At 47.7% G+C, this 24,054-nt stretch overlaps 1 protein-coding gene across 1 annotated transcript; it reads left to right on the forward strand.

The window, feature by feature from the left end:
• Window positions 1-1,576: 1,576 nt before the first annotated feature.
• On the forward strand, window positions 1,577-23,111 carry LOC144134320 (neprilysin-2-like). The gene is made up of 9 exons (XM_077667258.1): window positions 1,577-1,684; window positions 3,143-3,322; window positions 7,274-7,433; window positions 9,609-9,707; window positions 11,040-11,351; window positions 14,141-14,338; window positions 15,212-15,441; window positions 16,683-16,826; window positions 22,546-23,111. The coding sequence occupies exons 1-9, from the start codon at window positions 1,577-1,579 to the stop codon at window positions 22,897-22,899; spliced, it is 1,785 nt and encodes a 594-aa protein (XP_077523384.1). The 3' UTR covers window positions 22,900-23,111.
• The last annotated feature ends 943 nt before the right edge of the window (window positions 23,112-24,054 follow it).

Below are 24,054 nucleotides of genomic sequence, written 5' to 3' on the forward strand. Positions count from 1 at the left end.
TGGGGCTTCTAATGTTTTCGTATTAATAACGAGGTGGTGTAAAGAATTACACCGTTGTACGGGGCGGAGGCATAGGGTCTACCTAACGTTACGACGCGCTCTGAACTTTTCTGTGCAAACAGCTCAAAAGAGGCTGAAGTTCGTAGCAACGTAAATTACGTGAATATACCACACCAGAATAAAAACCGCAAGTCCACAAAAGTTGTACATTGCTCCCCGTTAGACTGCTTACTATCAGCCATTAAAGTTTAGGCTCCCCCAGGTGTAAGCACTGCCAGGCTGAGCTCGGATTAATGGCTGTACGGGGAACGCCTTAGAGAGCGACATTTTTAGGACCTGCATGTTCTTAATACGCATAAGCAAAAATCCGTCCAGCGGCGGCATGCACTTCGACAGAGGCAAAACGCGACATTGACATAGGGCTATGCGATGCTTTTCGATGCGAAAACGCCGTGCGGCGAAAATGGTTCCGGAGCACACCGCCAAGGCTTCCCACAACCCCACGTGCGGCTTTGGCACCAGAAACTCGGCATATCATACCGCAGCATAGTATACCATTAAAACATCGGGCCACAAAAAAACGACGCCCTACCACACCATGCAATGTGATAACATGCCATGCCATGCCATAGCCTACCACATCCCACCACACCAGACCAAATCCCTCTATACTATACTAGTATATCATGCCATACTAGAGTACACCGCGAAATGAACTGCCTACCCATACCATACCATGCCATAGCATTACACGCCATGCCACCCCAGACCATACCATGCCATGTCACAGGAAATATCTTTTTTTGGGGAAAAAGAGAAATCCCCGAGATCTTAGACGATTGTATTAAACGACGCATTCGGCTCCACCTTTTACCTCAAAGAAAGTCCCCAACAGAACCACAATTTTAAAACAACGCACACAAGTGACCTAAGCCCTCAGAAGCCTCTTTTATTTGGAAATGGCCGTCGTTCAACAGCAGCTATCCTCAACCTCATCAAAGGCAGAAGACGCAAATATCCCCGGCCACATCCTCTGCTAACACAATATGAAGCGACATGTTGGAGAAGACTCCAAACAGGAGCCTTCCACAACCTTCACATTCTACATAAGATGTGTCCGGAGCAGTATAGGGATACATGTCCGTGGTGCGGGGCAACCCCCACGCTGTATCATATCACATGGGAATGCATACACAATGTATACCTTTCTAAGGTAACAAAGAGCCAAATGCGGAGCAGTGGGAGGACCGACTATAACCAGCAGCCAGCTCAATGTCCAAAGAGACCGAGTGAGCCACGCATGCCGGATGGCCAGGGAGGGACAGTGGTGCCTTGTACTAAGGGCGCCAACCACGCTCAGCCTGGAAGATATCGGCAATCTTCGGGCAAGCAGCAAGACTCCTTTATTAGAGCAATAAAGTTTGTTCACTCACTCAACAGACAGGTCAGTGCTAGCCTCTGAGCTGATTGCCTACTTTCATTTATTCGAACAAGAGCTTGGTGATTACTGACTGTGCTTTCTGGTACTCCTATTATTTTTCAGTTAGAGGAGCATACGAAGCGAGCAGTCAAGGACATGCTGAAGAACATCGACGTGCCCCCGACACGTCAGAGAGCCACGGAGAAGGCTGCCGCCCTGTTCCGGGCGTGCGTCCGCCTGGGATCCGACAGCTCGCATTCCGAGGTGGGAACCTCTGTGTTTCGAAGTGCTGTAGACGATTTGTGGCGACAGATGTCCGTTTAACTTAGAGGTGCACTGAACAGCACTCTGTAAAAAATTGTTTTCGCTTTTATTTTGCTTTGTTGCGTTTCCGTGAAAAAAAAAAACGTTTCAGTGGCAGACAGCATATCTGCAAATTGAGACCGCAGAAATAAAAATACGAGTGGACTATTTGCTTTCGCGAGACTCAACCTCATCACACTGCGTTGACCAATAAGGATACTACTTCGGGATGATACCCAAAGTAATTTTTATTACTCTTTTTTGGCTCGAGGTGAGCAACAGTTAGATAACACTGCTATGTATTTATGTTTCAGAGAACATATCACAGAAATAACAATCCAGAAGCAAGCGCACTATGTTTTCTCCTTGTCTGCTGCCGCGGTGGGTGATGGGTCCGACCATCTTCGGCTGAGCATAGTCCGAACAGCAACCAAAAATTTTCGAAAATCGCTCTGCGCATTACTTTGCCAACAGCAGAGCGCGGCAAGTGCCCACGCGATGTTTCGCCATGGCAACCATGTTAGTTGACCCCTCCTATACTCTCCGCACTGAGTTTTAATAATGCTGGAGCCAGGACGTTTAGTCCGATTTGGTCAGAAAATCGGCGCACAGGATAATAATTCGAAGTTCATAGGAATGCTCGGAGCGTTTCGAACAAGTTGTCTCGTAAAAAGGCGAACTCAAAATCATCTTTAGTGCAACTTTAAGCTCCTCTTGACGTCTCGCTAGCAGAGCAGCAAATTTTCTCTTAAAACATTTTCTCAATTGCTGGTTTCCTGATTGACCACCTACGCCACAAAAAGTAAATGTCATGCTCTGCACGTTAACGTAGCTCTTGTGTCACACCAGTTGCGAAACTGCTTTAAAAAGTGACCAGTCCCAGTAACCACATTCCGGGTGCTTACGTATGGTGGCGCCATCTACAAGCTTTAAAAAAAAGTTGATTCAATACATTGTCATTGTCTTCTGAAAAGTTTTTCTTTTTTTGCTTCTTCTATCTCTTAATCTACCTGAAAGACTGTCATGTCTGTGGAATTTTGTTAATGCGTCTGTTTCAGTGATTTTGTTGACAGGCGGTAGTGCCTTTATCAAAAAATCCTGAAGTTTGAAACTTGAACATAGCTTACGTTATTCCCCGCGAGCGGTGCGGCAATCCGTAACGACCCGAATTTCGGACACGTCACACCGCCGTTTTTTGATACATGTACCTTAAGGGAAGTTTCGCAACTGGGACGAGCACTTATATAAAAAAGCTATGGTGGCTGAATCTTGAGGGTAGATTTCCATGAGCTTTTGTACGATGACGCTACGCTTGCCATCTTTCCTACTAGGCTAATTTCCTTCCGCTTCATATCATTACCTATTTGACGCTCTCTCCGTAACTTGTGGCCTGAGCGCGAAATATTTTCTTCCCTGTAGGGGCACCAGTTAAAGCGGTTCTTATCCCGCTTGGGCTTCGACTTCTCCGACATGTCCTACGATCCCAACTTCGACATCCTGGATCGCATTGCGAGCCTGTCCTTCGAATTTGGCATACCAGCCTTCATGAAGATTCGCTTGTTCCGGAGTCCCCCCAAATTTTTCGACTACACGTTAGAGGTGAGTAAGCTTCTACTTTTGTACGAGGCGAAGATGCAACGCTTCTCTTTCCCCTATACTTTAGAGCGAACACCTGGGGCCGTATTTTATAAGCTGTCCATTTTCCGTTGTCCATTTCGCCTCCATTCGGTCCTTTGTCAGTGGTCACTCAGATAAACCCGCGGCTTTCAAGCGTCTGTGGAAAGCGACCCGGCCATTGGATGGTTGGATGGTTGGACCTCACCAATGGTAAAGTCCGGTCACCTGCTGTTGACAGAGCGCTGCGATGAGCCTCACGATTGGCTGCATATTGCGTCCCATTTTAGCCAATGGTAAGGTTCGGTAGCCAACCACCCAATGGCCGGGTCGCTTGCCACAGACGCTTGAAAGCCGTGCCTATAATTGAGTGACCACTGACAAGAGGACAGAATGGACGTGAAATAGACAACGAAAAATGGACAACTTATACAATACGGCCCCTGTTCCTATTCATGCTTTTAAATTCACGTATTCCACGGTCCTGTAAAACCATATCAGGGGCATCTAAAGGAACAATGAGTTAGCACGTCAGTAAAAAAAAAGCTTTTCATCGTTTCGTGCTCTTCAAGAACGAAGAACCGCAACTGGTATATACCATGGTTAGCGCTTTAAAGTTTAACAAACCACGAGGGTCGCAGAATGCGAAAATGCATACCGAAATGTAAGAGCAGCGGCGGCAGAGACCGGCCAAAGGGCCACACGGTGCTTGCACCACCACTGCCGCGAAGAGCTTTTGCAGATTGTCTTTAAGGCAGTTTGAGACAATTTGTAGTCACACTTGTCCTGCATGAATCGAAGCATGTCTCCAGTCTCTTCGTGCACCCGTAATATTTTGGCAGTTTACCTTCGGGCCCAATGCACCAAATTTTCAGAGGCTGCAAACACCACAATAGCGCCTCACTCAAGCTGTTCACGGCAATTCCCCCTTTAGCTACAATGTTTCAACTACATCGGAGTGTCTGTGGATTTCCCTGATGTGCACATGACGATTTCCAAGATACTCTGTTTTTTTCCTGTAACATTCACTGTGCGCATCTCCCCTTTACTACAATTATTTCTCACTTTCCACCGGCCTTGTTTCTTATGGTGTCTTCGACTGGTCGCTTTAGATCGCTCTAGAGCGCTCTGAGGGGCGACCGCACATTCGGCTGGTCGAAACCGGCCGCTCTGACTACATTCGGCTGGTTCTTTTTGAGCGCTCGCCTCCAGCTCAGAGCGCTCTGACGCGCTCCGAGAAAAAAGTCGGAGCGGCTCCGAGATGAGTCTACTAGGTGGCTTTGGATGAGTCCACGTGACAGAGCCACTTCCGCCATTTCGCGAAAGCGGTGTGAGACCTCTGCGTCCCCTGCGCGTAGGCAGAAGCAAGTGTAGGCTTTTGACGCAGTGGTAGCGTCCTTGCTGTGTTGCGTTTTGCGGGTGCCGCGCTGTGTGAGGCAAAATGTCCAAGAAACGCCCGATAACTACGCTAGGAACGCGGTCTGTGTTGCTGCCGCATGACAACAGCGATTCCAGCTGCAGCTCAGACGACAGTGCTATCCACAAGGCGATGTTCGAAAAATGAGCGTCCCGTGGGACGGAAAGCCGGGGTAGCGATCGATACAGGCTAAGCGGCGACCGCGATGCAAACTGTGTGCGGCCATGTGCGGCTTAAGGTAATCAAGGGACCTCACGTGCGGCTACTGTTCACATAAGCAGCAGCGGTGCCGCGTAGTGGTTCCGGAAGTTACGTCCCCCTTCTGCCCCCTGCGCTTCCTCTCTAAAAACTCGCTGACCATTCGGCTTGACTAGTCTCGCTGTGCGCTCAGAGCGAGAGCGGCTTCCACTCTGCCAGATCCTAACCGGATCGAGGGAGCGACCATTCGAAGACACCATTAATTCTCACTAGCCGTAAGAATAAAAAAATCCACATTCGGCACCTTTTTTTTTTCTTTTAGTCGCCCCTCTGTGCCATAAACGCCGCAATCCGCCTTTTTTTCACAAGGCCGCTCTGCGCATGGGCGCCTTTTCTCTAAACTTATTGAAAATGAAGCCGCATACTCCTAATGCGCATGCTCAGTTCATGTTAGTTACAGGCGCGTGCGACAGATGGCGGCAGCTCTCAAGCACACATACACACACACAAACTTTCCACTTCGCCGGCGCAGCTGGCTGCTCGTGAAACCATGCAGATCGCGTCGGTGTGTCCTACGTGTGTTTATTTTCGGTCAGTAGAAGACGAATTATTGCTACTGCCCAGAGGGCGCTACATTTTGTGAAAAACGCGGATTGCCCTGGTGGCTCAGTGGTTAGCGCGCTCGGCTACTGATCCGGAGTACCCGGGTTCGAACCTGAACGCGGTGGCCGCGTTTCGATGTCGCGTTTCGCTCTGCGATGTCAGTGCATGTTAAAGATCCCCAGGTGGTCGAAATTATTCCGGTGCCCTCCACTACGGCACCTCTTTCTTTCTTTCTTCTTTCTCTCCCTCCTTTATCCCTTCACTTACGGCGCGGTTCAGGTGTCCTCCGATATGTGAGACAGGTACTGCGCGATTTCATTTCCCCAACCGCCAATTCATTCACTCCCTTTGTCAACACTTCGGATGCAACGTGAATTAGTTCGAAAGGCACTAATTCTGACCGTCAGTTTACAAACTATTCCGCTATTTGGCACTAACGGCAGCTGGACTTCGTATTCGCGCCTCCATTTCATGTTCGAAAGGTGCTGGGCTCGCATGTGGAAGGTGCATTCTTACCGGTGTGTGCTCCCTCCAGAGGATGCTTCGGAGGAGGCGCGTGGCGGAGGCGCTCCTGGCGGGAGCGTTTTCGCAGCTGCGCGCCTCATTCTCATCCTTTCGCACTCCTTCGCTCCGCCCACGCAACCCTCCGGTAACAAATAAATTGATAATGATAATAATAATTGGTTTTCGGGGAAGGAAATGGCGCAATATTTGTGTCATATATCGTGCCGTGCCGTAAGGGAAGGGATAAAGGAGGGAGTGAAAGAAGAGAGTAAGAAATAGGTGCCGAAGTGAAGGGCTCCGGAATAATATCGACCACCTGGGGATCTTTAACGTGCACTGACATCGCACAGCACACGGGCGCCTTAGCGCTTTGCCTCCATAAAGACCCTGTCGCCGCGGTCGGGTTCGAACCCGGGAACTCCGGATCAGTAGTCGAGCGCCCTAACCACTGAGCCACCGCGGCGGGTACAAATAAATTGGAAAATTGGTTTTTAAGGAAAGGAAACGGTGCAGTATATCTCACATCTCGGTGGACACCTCGACCGCGCCGTAGTAATAATAATAATAATTGGTTTTTGGGGAAAGGAAATGGCGCAGTATCTGTCTCATATATCGTTGGACACCTGAGCCGCGCCGTAAGGGAAGGGATAAAGGAGGGAGTGAAAGAAGAAAGGAAGAGAGAGGTGCCGTAGTGGAGGGCTCCGGTATAATTTCGACTACCTGGGGATCTTTAACGTGCGCTGACATCGCACAGCACACGGGCGCCTTAGCGTTTTTCCTCCATAAAAACGTAGCCGCCGCGGTCGGGTTCGAACCCGGGAACTCCGGATCAGTAGTCGAGCGCCCTAACCACTGAGCCATCGCGGCGGGTACCGCACCGTAAGGGAAATGATACAAGAGGGAGTGAAAGAAGATAGGAAGAAAGAGGTGCCGTAGTGGAGGGCTCCGGAATAATTTCGACCATCTGGGGATATTTAATGTGCACTGACATTGCACAGCACTCGGCTGCCTTAGCGTTTCGCCCCCATCGAAACGCGGCCGCCACGGTCGGGTTCGAACCTGAGTACTCCGTGTCAGTACCCGAGAGCGCTAACCACTGAGCCACAGTGGCGGGTGACCTGTAACAAAGCCCACAATGAATTTTCAGGAGACGGGGCCCACACTGTTAATGTAGTAAATGTGCTAATCAAACAGGTGTCATCTTGCTGCTCCAGATGAGTTTCAACGAAGATGACGAGGGCTGGCTACGCCATCGGATGAGTAAAATGAACGCGACGCAGCTGAAGTCATTCTACATGGACTGCCTGCGTGATTATGACAGCAACCTTGCCTTGGAACGGATCGCCGACCGGATCATTGCCGCCGAAGACATCGGTGCGTATGCCCTTAGTGCGCAGTTACAGAATAGGTTGTAATTACATTTGAGCCAGTTGGTCCATTGCGGCGACAGAGAAAAACTGTCTGTCTCTAGCATGTCCCAAAACCATTGCAAATTATTAACAGTCACAAGGTTTATGGAAGCCGTGAAGGTTCAGAAAAATTAATAATGCACAATAGAATGTACGGGTAGAGGAAAACTGGTTTGAGAATAATTACGGCGCTTATTGTCTGTCTCATATATCGTTGGACACCTGAACCGCGCCGTAAGGGAAGGGATAAAAGAAGGAGTGAAAGAAGAAAGGAAGAAGAGGTGCCGTAGTGGAGGGCTCCGGAATGATTTCGACCACCTGGGGATCTTTAACGTGCACTGACATAGCACAGCACACGGGCGCCTTAGCGTTTTTCCTCCATAAAAACGCAGCCGCCGCGGTCGGAATTATTATTATTTATTATTCAAGTAAGGAAGCGATGGCTTAGACGTAGAGCATCCACCTTGCGTGCAAGAGGGGTTGAAATCCCGGCGCCGCGCCGATTCTACACTGGATAAAAAAATCCACGTGTCGATGGAATTTCATAATCAGGCCTGGGGTGCAGCCTGATATCAATGACCAGAACAAGAATTTGGCCCCCCTGGCACAGTATACTTGGCCACAACCTCGTAGGACAACGTTGATTGGAGAGATATGAAAGATGCCTTTGTCCTGCAATGGGAGTAGTCAGGCTGGATGATGATGATGACGTACATTGTACGATGTGGGTTCGGAAAATAATCGCTATTATTTTTGAAAAATTACTAACTGTCAATAGTTGCGAAACCGATGCTACGTGCCTCTGCTTGTACACCCTTAATAATTCATGCAACGTTAGTAACGTTTCAAGAATTCTTTATAGTCTTTCCCAGGATATCCACCTCTGAACATCTTCTTCAACAAATGTGCAATGTAATTAGGACATTGCGCGGAAATGATGCAGTTTAAAACGTATTTCAAGAGATAGTTGTAAGATCATAGTATTATATCTTGGAAGGATTAGGATCCATCAACTTTGTGCTCCCGTAAAAAACGAAAAAAAGAAAATAGCGATAAATATCGCGCCGGTAGCTTTTTTTCCCTTAGAAGCTCAGTTAAAGAGTTTATCTACGGTGATTGGGAGAACCGTGGCGCGGCAAAAGAACTCTAGCACAGACTGCGGGTGACCAGACTCAAGTAGAGTGAGCTTTTCGCCGAAAGACATGTCCAGCATTCTTGGAGAAAAATTTTATATATTGGAGAATTGTAAGGTATTGTTATGGAATTATTGAAGGTAATGGTGCATTATTACGATGCACAGCAATATCTTACTTTTGAAGTTTTTGATTACTGCCATATAAAACTAAAGGGGGGCGTTTTTGACGATGGAAAAAACGTTAATAGTAGAAAAATTCAAGCCTGCTGACAGAGGACCAGCAGATGTGTTGATTGTGGTAGTAAACTTTACAATATATGAAAAAAATTGCGTTCATTACCTTTTCCCCTTTGAAAAAATGCTTTTGTCCAGAATTTCTGGGTATGTATGATCGACCAAGGAAATTAATAATAATAATAATAATTGGTTTTGGGGGAAAGGAAAATGGCGCAGTATCTGTCTCATATATCGTTGGACACCTGAACCGCGCCGTAAGGGAAGGGATAAAGGAGGGAATGAAAGAAGAAAGGAAGAGATAGGTGCCGTAGTGGAGGGCTCCGGAATAATTTCGACCACCTGGGGATCTTTAACGTGCACTGACATCGCACAGCACACGGGCGCCTTAGCGTTATTCCTCCATAAAAACGCAGCCGCCGTGGTCGGGTTCGAACCCAAGGAAATTCTCCGACCGCTTTCTTCACGGGCCCAGGTCGCCAACGGGGTTGCTAAACCTTGAATAACTTTAGTGGTCTTCGGTTTTATTCTCCGCAATCTTTCACTGCGCGTAACGTCATGATATTTGCCACATGGTATAATATTAACTCGTTTACTTGCTCCGCTTATTCGCGGCAAATTTTCAATCGCTTTCGCACTACGCTTGGTTTGGCAAATATTACTGTGTAACGGAACTACCGGTCTAGAAGCTGCATGCGGCGGGAAAACTTCAGCGCTTTTGGAAAAAGTGTGAATTATACATGTGCGTTGGATATTCTCACTTTTGTGCAGTGCTGAAATTCATGGACAGCCTTCGCCGGAACTCGTCCACTGCCGTCAAGACAACTGTGGAGCAACTCGGGACCTTCACGCGAAAGATAATTTCCAAAGGTTTGTTTCGTCCCTATGATTTCAGCCCTGCAGTTCCTGCACTTTCCACAATTTTTTTGGTGTGTGCTCCAGTGCAGCTCCTTTACCAGCCTCAAAAGCCATAATATAACTATATATAGTGATTCCGGGGACACTGAACAATGACAACCGGTCCTCATATGAGTATGCCTGGCCCTAGTGGTTGCATTAATCATGAATTGGCACATAAACATTTAAAGACCGTTAGCTCTACTGGTCGCGTTTAGAGCCTCCGAGTTATGCTTATTCCACGGATAGAGTTGACCAGTGACTGCAGCCGTGTGAGGAAGGCAGTACGTCAGTCAGCCGGAGATGTAAAACAGGGAAGAAAAAAAAAGGCGCGCTTCATCTCGCACAAAAGGAGATAGTGCTGCTTCTAAATCGGGCCCAAGCTACCAGCCTGGTGGATTTTAGACTAATTGAATGTTTTTTTATTACCTGAACATTTGCGTCAAATCATTAAACCTATTTTTCTGAAAAAATGATTTTTGCATCCTATAGTCGCGCAAGCAGTGATAGTCTTATAATAATAATAATAATAATAATAATAATAATAATAATAATAATAATAATAATAATAATAATAATAATAATAATAATAATAATAATAATAATAAATTGGTCTTTGAGGAAAGTAAATGGCGCTATATCTGTCTCATATATCGTTGGACACCTGAACCGCGCCTTAAGGGAAGGGATAAAGGAGGGAGTGAAAGAACAAAGGAAAAAAGAGGTGCCGTAGTGGAGGACTCCGGAATAATTTCGACCACCTGGGGATCTTTAACGTGCAATGACATCACACTGCACACGGGCGCCTTAGCGTTTTGCCTCCATTTATTAAATTTTTTTGCGTGAAATTTTCCGTGCTATTTCTTTATAAATTATTCTGTGCAAGCAGAATGACTGAAAACGGGATGTCACTGTTTATACTGTGGGAAATTGTTTAAAAATTTTCCGACCGTGAACGTTATCAGCTTTTTCATGATAAGACACCTTAGCTTAGAGATACGGCGATTATGGTAGTTAGATGCACAGGGCCTTATTGTGCTCATTATGTACCTGCCAAGTCGCTTCTGAATCGCGTCTACGATTTCGTAGTTACTACTGCTGGCGCAACGCCCATATTGTGACAAATTTTTATTTATTTATTTATTTAAATATTTTTGCAGTTTCAATAGTTTAATCGTGTTAAAGGTTCCAACTATCCCAGCTTCATAATTTAAAAAAGAATTTTAACTTTTGGACTAGGATTGCGAAGGTATTTCTCGAAGGTGGTGACATATACCTTATGGACACAATGCGCATCCCTTCCAGATCACTGGGTGTGGATGGTCATGCACTACACGAGCAAGATCTTCACAGCTGTGGACGTGGTGCTGGTTTATGATCAGGCGCCGGCACTCGCCGGGTTGCTAATGGACAGCTCCCGCCTGATGCGGCACGACTCACGGATCCTTATGGCCTGGAGCTTGTTTCGGAGGCTTCTGCCTCTAACCTACGGCAAGTGGATGACAATCGCAGCCGGGAACGGATTTCTTGCCAGCCCAAGACAGATAGATGATTACTGCTACAAAACCATCTCCAGCGTAATGGCGATGGCTGCCACTCAACGGTACATCAGTACATGTGCGTATTGTTCGCTTACTCTTCAGCTTTTATTTCTTCAGTTCTTTATTCAGATACACCGCGCTGCTCAAAGACGCGTAGGGAGGGGAAGTTACAACTGGTAAAAGAACATATCTTCAGGCGTCCAAGCACTGTTTTTTTTATACCTTGTGTTTTAATAAATAAAAAATTAAATCTTGAGCTATACATTTTCTAGTGTTGATCTTGAGAATGGTCTGGAAGAAGAAAATTCATGGGGGCACTTCGTTGACGTGCGGTGAGGCGAAAGCCTTTAGCGCGGTGTTGCTTCTTGTGTCACTGATGCATGGTTAAGGTGGTAATTAAGTACTTACGTTGTCCGTATTCTGAGGCTCCATTGAAGAGAGCACAAAGAGGGAGGTTGCGCGCCACCAGACTCGGTCGACAGCTGCGAGACGTCTGGCACAGGCGCGGCGAGCGCCTGTGGCGTCACCTCGCGCATGCGTAGTGAACTACCCATGGCGCAACATGGCATCCGAGATTGCCGTAATCGCAAGCGTTAAAGAACATCTCGGAGACCATAGGCGCAACAGGTACGGACGGTCGGAGCATAAGCCCTTAGTCTTTCGCCTTAAAAGAAAGGTACGAGACTGCAAGTGGGCTACCACACGAAACAGCCGTTCATTGTCATGAAGCTGAATTAGCGCGATTCGACAGACCAGAAGTACAAAAGTCCCAAATAAGGCCAACGATTTCGAAAGGCAGCTGAGTTTTCAAAGTAAAATCGGCTTTTTCAGCAGTGGTATAACTGCGGTCGACATGCGGCTAGTGCGAAAGTGCATAAAAGAAAGAAGAATGATTTCTTGCACTGCCGGATCAGTTCTAAAGCTCTATGTGCAATGGTCGGAAGTTGCTTTTCAAGGGAAAGGTTAAAAAATTGGAGGAAGCTTAAGCTTCGTCTTTAAAGTGAGACACACGTTGTCGCGTTGCCAAGGTGTGCACGGAACGACATCGCCTGTACCGCGCGACGCGTGGCCCGTTGGATAATTTAAGGAAAGGACGCCTGTCTCACATATCTCTGTGGACACCCGAACCGCGCCGTAAGGGAAGGAAAATGAAATGGAAATCGGTTTCAAGAAAAGGAAATGACGCCTGTCTCACAATTCTCGCTGGACACCCGTATCGTGCCGTAAGGGAAGGAAAATCCCTTCCCTTACGGCGCGGTTCAGGTGTCCACCGAGATGCGCCATTTTTCGCTCACAGCCAACGCCGCCGACGCCGACGACAACGGCTTTTCTACGACACGTTCTTCTTAATGCCGTCACGTTAAATTATCATGCCAGTATCGTATCTGCCATTCGAAGGTTTGGTTCATTTCCCAGTGCAGTTTTAGCATCGGTATCGGTTTAAGGATTGTCCGTCTCACAGTGTTCCGCCACCGCCCCGGGGTCCCTTTCGATCTTTGCGCTTTCTTGAACTTGCCTTTGTTCTTCGCTCTCTAGAAAGAGCAATGACTGTCCTTTTCCTCAGAGAAACCGACCGCATGCTGCGTTACAGCAGTGCAATCAATTCGATTTCGGCGCCGCCGGTACAGAAACACGTCACCAGCGGGCGTTGCGTTCTTTTGAGCTTCCTGCGTGCCTCATACCCGCTCTTTCGGTTTTGTGCTGAAAAAGTACGAATTTTCTCGAGTTCGAGGCTCTTAGAAAATGATTTTCTTATCGTTTCAAAAGCTTATGCAGGGTGTTTCACCTAAGACCTTACACGATTTTCAAAAATAAGCTTCTTGAGTTAGAGGAGCGCTTGTTTCGCATAACGCTGTTGTCATTGGTACATCAGTATACAGCTTAATAGCAGGCAGGTTAACTAATATTGTATAGTTTCCTTTTCAACTATTGCTGTTAGTCTCATTAACTGTTTAGAGCGTGTAGCCCACCGTAATTACTATCCATATCAGTGTTTAGAATTTCTGAAACCCGGTTATCCTCGGCGCTGTGGCCCAAAGGACTTTTGCTACATCAAACCTAAATGCATGCACTTTCGATAAGCTTGCAAGAAAAGCAACCTCTCCAGTGTGCGGAACTCGTCGAAATAGCCAAAATTTATTGGCCCGAGGCTTCGATGGCTACCGTGTTTTCTAAATTCTAAAAACTGGCATTGATATTACTTACGGTGGGCTTCACGACCCTCACTAATTAGGGAGCCTAACAGTAATAGTTAAAAAGTTGCCCATTCAATATTGGTTAACCAGCCTGCTAGTTAGCACGTCTTAGCTATATTCTGATGTACGACACCGCTGACAATGCTATGCCGAAAAAAGCGCTATTCGAACTTAAAAAGCCTATCTTTAATAATTGCTTGATATGATTTGATTTATGGGGGTTTAACATCCCAAAGCAACTCAGGCTATGATGGACGCCGTAGTGAAGGGCTCCGGAAATTTCGCCCACCTGGGGTTGGTTCTTTAACGTGCACTGACATCGAACAGTACACGGGCTTCTGGAATTTTGCCTCCATCAAAATTCGACCGCCGCGGCCGGGATCGAACCCGCATCTTTCGGGCCAGCAGCCAAGCGCCATAACCACTCAGTCACCACGGCGGCCCTCTTTAATAATTGCGTAAAGTCTTAGGTTAATCTCCCTATATAGCCTCGTGTCGTCCGTTGCTACAAACACAACATTGGCTCCAGCCACATTTCTGTTTAGTACATTTAAGTATTAAAGTTCAGTCAATTAACTGGCTGTGTGTGTAGAGCTCTACACTTCTTATTGCTTGCCGCGTGGTGGCGCACGTTCCATGGTCGCTCTCCCACGCATGTGCCTTCCTCAAGTCATCCCGCGGCGTGTGGTCGCCTCCGCCCGGAGAATGGTCGAAGACTTGAAGGAGACCCTGCTGGACAAGTTTAGCAACACGCCCTGGATAGAGAACCCGGTTCGGCTCATGGTCTTGCGGAAGGCCAAAGACATGCTGATTCACATGGCCTACCCAAACGTGTACGCCAACGAGACCTACGTGGAAGCCTTCTACGGTGAGCATCGAGAGATTTGATTCACCTGACGAGTGAGAGCGTCTATGGTCGACTTGAGTCCATGTCGAATGACTATTCCCACGCTATAGAGTATCTTGTGCAGGCATGCGGATTCGGAGTCCACCAGGCGATGCTTCACGCAGCGACACAAGTGATTTATGTCGCTTTTTGGAATTCGTGGTAGTGTGAACCAGTACCACGATGACCGACAGCAATGTTTGATGTACTGGTTTGACGGAAGACGGCAGCATGCGGAGCCGCACAGCTTAATCAGTTTCTCCCCTTGTACAAGTGTACCAAACAAGTGGGTGCATTCAGATGTGAAATGGGCACTGCATGGGTACAAATGGAAGTCGAACTGTGTCGATATACTTCCCCGTTCTAATCACAAAGACACTACTTTCAGTGAAAACACACCTTTTCTTTGTTGTATTTTTCCCACTCCCGTAAAGACCCTTCCTTGGGTTGACAGTATGAATAAACAAACACAACAAAGGAGTTAAAAAGCATAAGCACATATGTCGCTATCATCTGCTGTTTTAGAACGCAAACTGCGGTGCATCCAGCCATTTTCATCGCGGTTCTCTGAGGCTAGGCATCTCTGCCAATTCTAAACAGTGATCACAGAGTCCTTCTCGGTGTTTTCGTCGCAAATTTGATGGGAAAATTTAAAATTCCCCAATTTTCGGGGACTTTCTTGTGGAAGAAATAAAGAAAGGCGTCCGATTGATTGATTGATTGATTGATTGATTGATTGATTGATTGGTTGGTTGATTGATCGGTTGATTGGTATTGTCCATGCATTTTACAATGTTAAATGTAGCCAAAGAATACCATATTCTTCCTATTTTTTTCTTCCCTCGATGCGCACAGCACCCTTTCCCGACATTGGCGATGAATTCTTTACGCCGTACATTACGTCGCTCCGACAAGTGACGATTCGTATCTTTAGAGGGCACGTCGACGCGCGGTTCACCCCAGCACAGGCCAACGCGTTCTACTTTTACGAAGTAAACGAGGTCAGAATCCACGCCGGCATAGTGCAGCCGCCAGTGTACTTCCAGGAGGCTCCGGCAGCACTCAACTACGGAGATCTCGGACAGGTATGTACGCTTGACCACCGTGTTTTCAGTATTGCAAAAATTACGGAGGGAACTTAAGACTTCTTAGGTGCTGTGAATTCAAAAGCGTACACGCGCGGTGTTCGCCTGCGGCGATCGCTACACCTCTAACGCAGTGGCCACCTTTAACGCAGTGTTCGCGCCGCCCGAATGGAAGTTGATGAAGACGACAATACCCAAATCCAGCGCGAGAAACTGGCAGTTTAGCGCGCGGAGTGTGGGGCTGCAGTGATGGTGTAATGCTGTAATGAAGTAGTCGGAGAAGCTGAGTTGTTCGCGCCAGCAGCCCGGGTTCGAAACCTACTTCGGAGGAAATTTTATTTTATAACCTCTTTCTTTTTCCTTCCCGATGATATAAGCACTGTACGTGAAGTCATGAGGTCACGTTGATTTTTGGACTGTCTGACGTGGACAGCAACGGCGGATTTTCCATCTCATGAGTCATATAATGATTTCGCTTTAATAAATGGGCGGCTTGAATAAGATAAACGGAAGCCTATACACTTTAAGCTATTCTGTGGGACTGGAAAGTCGAAAGAGCTTCACAAACTACAGCCAAACGGAAAGTGCACGCGGTTCCATGGGGAGAGTGTTCCAGCATTTTTGAGACGCCATTCGATTATTGGCATCGCCGGACATTGAGCCCGAGTAGATATGGCGCACAACTGCTGAATATAGGGTCACGAGATCGAATCCTTTAGCCACGGCGGCGAAGTGCAAAAAAATGACTGGGGTTCAACGTGGCTTGAACCTAGTTATACGAGAGAAAGTTCTGTTAAGCATGGACTCCACTGGCTCACATAAGGTACCCAGTGGTTTTTTACCTTGACGTGAATAGCGAACGTGAGATAAGGAACGCGAACTTTACTTGAAAATATGTTGTCCAGGCAGGGTGGCTATAAAGAGCATTAACACCGACTGACCTGTAAAACTGTAATAATCAGGCCAGTTGAATAAGGAGCTCTTTTCGGCCACTCGCACTTCATAATTAGTCCATCTACAAATGTTGATGCTGCTGTTCAAATGAGGGACACATCAGTAATAGAGATAAGTGCACTGATATAAAGCAGGAGATGTATTGATGCTCTTTTAGGATCCAAGTTATTTCTTATTATGAGTCTAAATGTTTGGCTTGGTAAGCACAATAGAATTATTGTGTAGGTGAGAAGCCTTTTTCTCCTCCTCCATCATTAACTATACTGTCTCTCAACCCGGTTCCCCAGATTGCCGCCCACGAAATGATGCACGCTTTCGACATCTGGGGTATCGCACATGACGAGAGGCTACGGCCGGTCAACTTCAAGATGACGAACACCATGAAGCGTTACGAAGAGAAGGTGCTGTGCCTTCGTGCCTCATACCAAGAGGTACGTAATCGCTTGGCGTTGCATCCTGAAAACTTGGCTCAGTGCACTCTAAACACGAACGCACCTATATAGAAGTAAAAGGGAGTGCATTATAGGACAGCTTACTCCCTTTTTATTCCTTTCTGTTCAGAGTTTCATCAGAGTGCACAAAGATGAAACTGTCAAGTTAGTGTTCCAGAGAAGGGAAAAAATGAAAATTGGTTTTGGGGGAAAGGAAATGGCGCAGTATCTGTCTCATATATCGTTGGACACCTGAACCGCGCCGTAAGGGAAGGGATAAAGGAGGGAGTGAAAGAAGAAAGGAAGAAAGAGGTGCCTTAGTGGAGGGCTCCGGAATAATTTCGACCACCTGGGGTTCTATAGCGTGCACTGACATCGCACAGCACACGGCGCATTAGCGTTTCGCCTCCATCGAAACGCGGCCGACGCGGTCAGGTTCGAACCCCGGTACTCCGGATCAGTAGCCGAGCGCCCTACGCGGCGGGTCAAGACAAGGAAAGAACCACAATTGGCGAACGCTAGAAGCGTGGCAAGCGCGTGATTTCTGCCTGACAAAACGCCGCACGCGACAGCTGCATCGAATTGGGACAAGTTTCGCGCGGTGATCCTCACCATCTTGAATGTGTCGCTGCATGCGCCATTGCCGTTAGTTAAAAAGTTGGATGGTTTGGTTTATGTGGGTTTAACGTCCCAAAGCGACTCAGGTCATGAGGAACACCGTAATGAATGGCTCCGGAAATTTCGTCCTCCTGGGGTTCTTTAACGTGCACTGACATCGCACAGTACACGGGCCTCTAGAATTTCGCCTCCATCGAAATTCGACCGCCGCGACCGGGATCGAACCCGCGTCTTTCTAGTCAGCAGCCGAGCGCCATAACCACTGAGCCACCGGGGTGGCTTAGAAAATTTGAAGGGAAATATCTCGCAACATATGCGTGCTCTGAGAATTCCACCAAAGGGAATTGTCTAGAAATAATACGGCCGCCAATTTTTAACGCGACAGCGTTAAGGAGCTGGTGTTGCAGAAAAGCCGGTGTCGTCGACGGCGTTGGCCGTGAGCGAAAAAAATTAATGTGGATTAGCACAGCTAATCCGGGATATACAAAGTGAAAGATGTCGGCGTTCACTGTGTTCATTGTCGCTGGCGTTGACAATGTTCTAGACAGCGATGGCTTTGAGGAAAGGAAGGGCGCATAACTGACTCCCTAGATATGCGGACGCCTCATTCGTGCTATGATACATGTGGCGGTGGTGAGAGGGAGATGTGGCATGAATGCATTAGCGCTGACAGCGTTGTGGCTGACATGCGGCACTGCAGCAATAGTTAGGCCACAGCGTTCGTTTGGTGATCAATCTCTCGCGGTCACCCATTAACTGAATGCCACTTCCCAGGGTGGCAGGGATGGCACGCTGGCTATCCAGTGCGCGGAACGCAATCAAAGCATACAGGCTTTTGCAGTTGGACAACAACGCCACGCACACGAAAGCGTAATTGAGGTCTCCACTGAACCACGTAGCCGGTTTTGCGCCTTTCCTTTCTTGAAAATAAGGGCCTTTTCAAAGTTGTCAACGCAATGAACTCTATGAACGCCGTCGGCTCACTAGTTTAATAATATTAATTGGTTTTTGGGGAAACGAAATGGCGCAGTATCTGTCGCACATATCGTTGGACACCTGAACCGCGCCATAAGAGAAGGCATAAACTAGAGAGTGAAAGAAGAAAGGAAGAAAGAGGTGCCGTAGTGGAGGGCTCCGGAATAATTTCGACCACCTGGGGATCTTTAACGTGCACTGACATCGCACAGCACACGGGCGCCTGAGCGTTTTGCCTCCATAAAAACGCAGCCGCCGCGGTCGGGTTCGAACCCGGGAACTCCGGATCAGTAGTCGAGCGCCCTAACCACTGAACCACCGCGGCGGGGCTAACCACTGAGCCACCGCGGCGGGTTCGGCTCACTTGTTTTGTTTGGATTTTGAGTAAAGGAAATGGCACAGTAACCGACTCACATATCTCTGTGGACTCCCGAACCGCACCGTAAAGGAAGGTGTAAAGGATGGAGGGAAAGGAAGGAAAAAACTGAAAATTGAGTTGGAATTTGAGGAAAGGCGCGGCGCTGCGCAGCGGCGCAACACCTGTGGCTCGGTGCTACTAGTGGCGCATGCGAAGTAGTGACTAGGGAGTGAGAGAAAGAGAGAAATATCCGCGGCGAGGCGCGCGTTTTCTCGTCATGTGCCTCCTCGGAGCACCGCCACGGCGAAATCGCAAGTTCGCGGCCAGTAAAGCTTTCGCTTTAAAGTGGCGTATCTCGGTGGACACCAGAACCGCGCCGTAAGGGAAGGGATTTTCCTTCTCTTAGGGCGCGGTACGGGTGTCCAGCGAAAATCGTGAGACAGGCGTATTTCCTTTCCTTAAAACCACTTTTGATTTCCCCTTACGGCCCGGTTCGGGTGTCCACCGAGATATGCATACATACATATTTTATTTTTCCAGAAATTGGACAGGTCCCCTGAGCTAAAAGCTATGAGCGTTCTTTCCTTAAATATAGGCGTCCTTTCCTTAAATTGTTCAACGGGCCACGCGTCGCTCCGAATGGGCGATGGCGTTCTGTGCACTCCTTGGCAATGCTGCAGCACACTGTCGTCCAAATAAATAAGCTTAAGCGTCCTCCAAATAATTTTTATTGTAAACTTGCAGGCTAACTAGGGTGGCTGTACGTTTTCTAAGTAATTTTTGCGTTAGTTTTTATAATAACGGCGGCAATTGCTGTCTAAACTCACGTGCGCCTTGTCATAAAACCGGCGTGGGATATGCCTTGGTGCAAGACCCATAGATTGTTTTTTTCTTTAAAAATCCCGATAACTTAGTTTTGAACAGCGCGGTACATTGAATTTGCGCACACTGGGATAGAAGATAAAACAAATAAACCTGTGGCTACTGAAACATCAAGAAAAATCTGCTCACTCTACCATAAGGCACATGTGACTATCATAGTCTCCTTCGATCTTGTATTTGTATTCGTTTCTTTTCGCGTGAATACAAGCACTATGCTAAACCTCTCTGTACACGCACATTTGCATTAACGCTGCTATGGTATTATTATGCAAGCTATAATAAGGGAGTAATTACTCATTGCCATCCACCCAAGCGCTGCCATACGGCTACAAAGGAAAGCTATACAGCTTTCTCAGAAACTTTGTAGTTAAAAAGTCGTCCTAGACCCCGGACCATGACAGCACCGGAATTATATCTGAAGTATTAAACTCAAGGGTGCAAGAAACAAGGGGCGTCTTTCTCTTCTTTCCAATTCAGAGCGCTACGTTTAAGGTTGTGGAGCTGCAAAGATGTATTCACGAATTCGTGCTATAATACCCTATTAAGCTCTCATTCCATTCATGGAGAAGTATAGCCATCGCCTTCAGTAAAAATCTATTCAGAGTTCCGTAGTAGTCACACAGTTCAAGAGCGTAAACTGGTGGGCTAGTTTGTTCACAATGTACTGAAGGTGAAACCAGTGATACGGACGCAGGACAAAGAAATAGGTGTTGCGTGTGAGCCTTCCGGGTTCGTGCCCGACCGCGGCGGCTGCGTTTTTATGGAGGCAAAACGCCAAGGCACCCGTGTGCTGTGCGATGTCAGTGCACGTTAAAGATCCCCAGGTGGTCGAAATTATTCCGGAGCCCTGTACTGCAGCACCTCTTTCTTCCTCTCTTTTCTCAGTCCCTCCTTTATCCCTTCCCTTACGACGCGGTTCAGGTGTCCGCCGACATATGAGACAGATACTGCGTCATTTCCTTTCCACAAAAACTAATTATTATTATTATTTCAGTGTGAGCCTCCTTTTTTTGTTCTGCGTCCGTTTAATAATAATAATTCACTGGTTCCTTTTTCTGTGTAGTCACACAGTGGATGCTCGCGAAGCTCGAAGGGTGGTTCAGAGCAGTATTGTAGGCGTTACCGGAAAAAAAAAGGAACTAAATACGTTACTCGTTACGCTAAAAAAGGAACGCATTACCGCCCTACGTTACCTACAAAAAATATAACGCGTTACCGTTACCGGAAAAAAATACCGCACGTTACTTTGCCGTTAATTAATGGCCATTACTTTTAATTAGGCTTCACCATAAGAACTTACGATAACCATTTTATAAAGCTCACATTTCGCATAAAACTTCTAGCCCAAACAACGATTTTACCCGAAATCCTGATTTAACGAGAATGCTTTGCACAAATGTGCCGGAGCTTAGCAATGTTATTGTGGCCTAAAGTTGCCTTTAGAATTACATGTGATGGCTTCTAACTGTGTGGCACATGATGAAGCCATCTTCTGAATGGGGCATTAAACACAAAATGGCACTTCATCAATTCTAACTTCATAAAGAAAACATCGCTGAACTCTCAACAAATTTAAGGTAATTCTGCAAATTCTGATGTTCCAAATACTCCGCATGCTTCCAATTCCAACTCTCTAAAGAGAGTTGTGTGTGTGAGTGGTTTGGAAAGGGGAGGTAGGTGAAGGCAAGTGTGAATGCCTGTTCGTGCACTTGTTTCGTTTTAGGCTTTTCTGTGTTTTTTTTTTAGTAGGGTGCGTTGTCAAGGGCAGGTGTAGGGTTCGGCGCGCTGTCGCATCTTTTTGTACCTGTGTTGCGAATATTCCGCGAGAGGGCAGTGACCTAGGCTGCGCGTCCGGTTTTGTTTTATTTTGTTTTGCTTTGGTGCACGCCGTTAGAAGTTGACTCGTGGCTTTTTGGTTAGTCTCCCCATTCGTCCTTGCGGTTTCCTTCGCCGCTCCGGACGGCGGGGCCATCTGCCGGCCTCGACCTTGGACCCCTGTCCCCTTGGCGAAGGATTGCAGGCAGGAACCTAGGCAGGAACTCGGGGGTAAGAGAAAACGCTGACATCAGTTCTGAGCTTCCCTATTCGTCAAAACTGATGAGCCGCAGTTAGCAGTTTATTTTTACGTGTGGAAAGGGGCGCGGGCATCTTGGGGGTGTACCCGCGAAGGGAGCCGCGTCCGTGTGCTCTGGTCTCTAGCTACTCCTAGCTGGCAGGCGCTCGGTCTGGCCGAGTGCGGAGGGAGTGACCGTTGAGAGCTGGTGCGAGGCGCGCCAGTTTGACTGTTGGGACGCGGTGTCCCTCGCCTCTGTGCAGGCGGTCGGCTCGGCCGGCCGCGGATAGTTGTGGCCGTATACTGACTTTTGTTTGTACCCATCTGTAATCTGTAAATAGCCTGTATAAAAGTTCGTTTCTCACTAAATGGCTTCGCCTGCAAGTCATATCATCGAGAAGCCTTCAAGCAGTGCATCCAGTTTATGGAAATCACCGGACCAACACCACCGGCCAACGTTTACTGCAGGTATTTGCTGGCATGCATGTGAGCCGCAACAAGGATCGTCGACGGCACCTGTACATTTTGTTTATTTACATCACTTTAGGTGCTCCGCGTTTTTTTTCTATAAAGGGGGCGGACAGGGTGGCAATTGAAACAGAAAGTAACTAGTAACGTGACACCCCACGTTACCTAAAAATGTTAACTTAAGTCCGTTACCCGTTACAGTTCCGAAATGGTAACGAGTACGCTACTAAGTTACCGAAAAAAGTAACGCGTTACCGGTAACGTCGTCACACGTAACGCGTTACCGCATACACTGGTTCAGAGTTCCTTTAGGCCTACTATATACATAGGTACCTGTGATCCGCGATTCTCCTGTCCCCTTGCAGGCTGAAAACGCTTCACGCGCGCGGACCACCGATGCCAAGACGGACTCGGAAGGATTCGCCGACTTCACGGGCTTGCTGCTGGCTCACTCGGCGCTCCAGAGCCTGTCTCGCTGGGACCGGGAGGCGGCCTTGCCGGGCGTTAGGCTCACCGCCAAGCAGCTGTTCTACGTGGCACACTGCCGCAAGTGGTGCGCCCCACCCTCTGGTCCCCACCGTCGAGACCCGAAGAGTTCGTACTGGGCAGCCCGCTCTCGCTGCATTGTGCCCTTACAAAACATGCCCCAGTTCGCCGACGACTTCCAGTGCAGGCCCGGCGACTACATGAACCCGAGGGACAGGTGCTCCTTCTGGTAGAATCTTCCGGGCACAGAAATAACCTGGCTGCTGAGTGGAGGGGTCCCCACAGAGGACGTAAAAGGACCGTTGATGGTTATGGCAACGGGTTGGCGAACACTTTTCTTCGTTTAGTTTATCTCCGAGTGAGACCGCGACGCATAGAACTCACTCCTCTAAATATCTCATTCGATGTTCCTCAATCGGTATTCGCAATTCCTTAACATTTTATTCACGCGCGCAATAACCTTCCGCACAGTAATCATTGTCATATAGTTAAAAGATAACGATTTACACATCGCCCCAACCTGCTGTTACCCAAAATCGGAACTGGTTACGGTACCCAGTCTCTTATTTTCGCATCATCTGTGCTATGGTGCTGCCTACTGAATAATATAAAAGCTCTGATCTCATTTTATTGATTAAAACATAACTTCGATTGTCCACCTTTTTTTCGTGCAATTTGATTTTTTTTCTTGGTGTTTTCTTTTAACGCGATAGTAACTAGTCAAATCTTCTAACGCGATAGTATCTAGTCAAGCCACGAAGTCCAGCATCGTCGGTGTCTCCGTCGGCGCTGAGCGGGTGGATGGATGGATGGATGGATGGATGGATGGATGGATGGATGGATGGATGGATGGATGGATGGATGGATGGATGGATGGATGGATGGATGGATGGATGGATGGATGGACGGACGGACGGACGGACGGACGGACGGACGGATAAATGGATGGATGGATGGATGGATGGATGGATGGATGGATGGATGGATGGATGGATGGATGGATGGATGGATGGATGGATGGATGGATGGATGGATGGATGGATGGATGGATGGATGGATGGATGGATGGATGGATGGATGGATGGATGGATGGATGGATGGATGGATGGATGGATGGATGGATGGATGGATGGATGGATGGATGGATGGATGGATGGATGGATGGATGGATGGATGGATGGATGGATGGATGGATGGATGGATGGATGGATGGATGGATGGATGGATGGATGGATGGATGGATGGATGGATGGATGGATGGATGGATGGATGGATGGATGGATGGATGGATGGATGGATGGATGGATGGATGGATGGATGGATGGGAGGTAGGAGCGTCCCCTTTGAAACGGGGCAGTGGTAGTTGCCACCATGCTCAGTTTTTTTTT

Source organism: Amblyomma americanum, chromosome 5 (genome assembly GCF_052857255.1).
Source record: "Amblyomma americanum isolate KBUSLIRL-KWMA chromosome 5, ASM5285725v1, whole genome shotgun sequence".
Taxonomy (NCBI): Eukaryota; Metazoa; Arthropoda; class Arachnida; order Ixodida; family Ixodidae; genus Amblyomma; species Amblyomma americanum.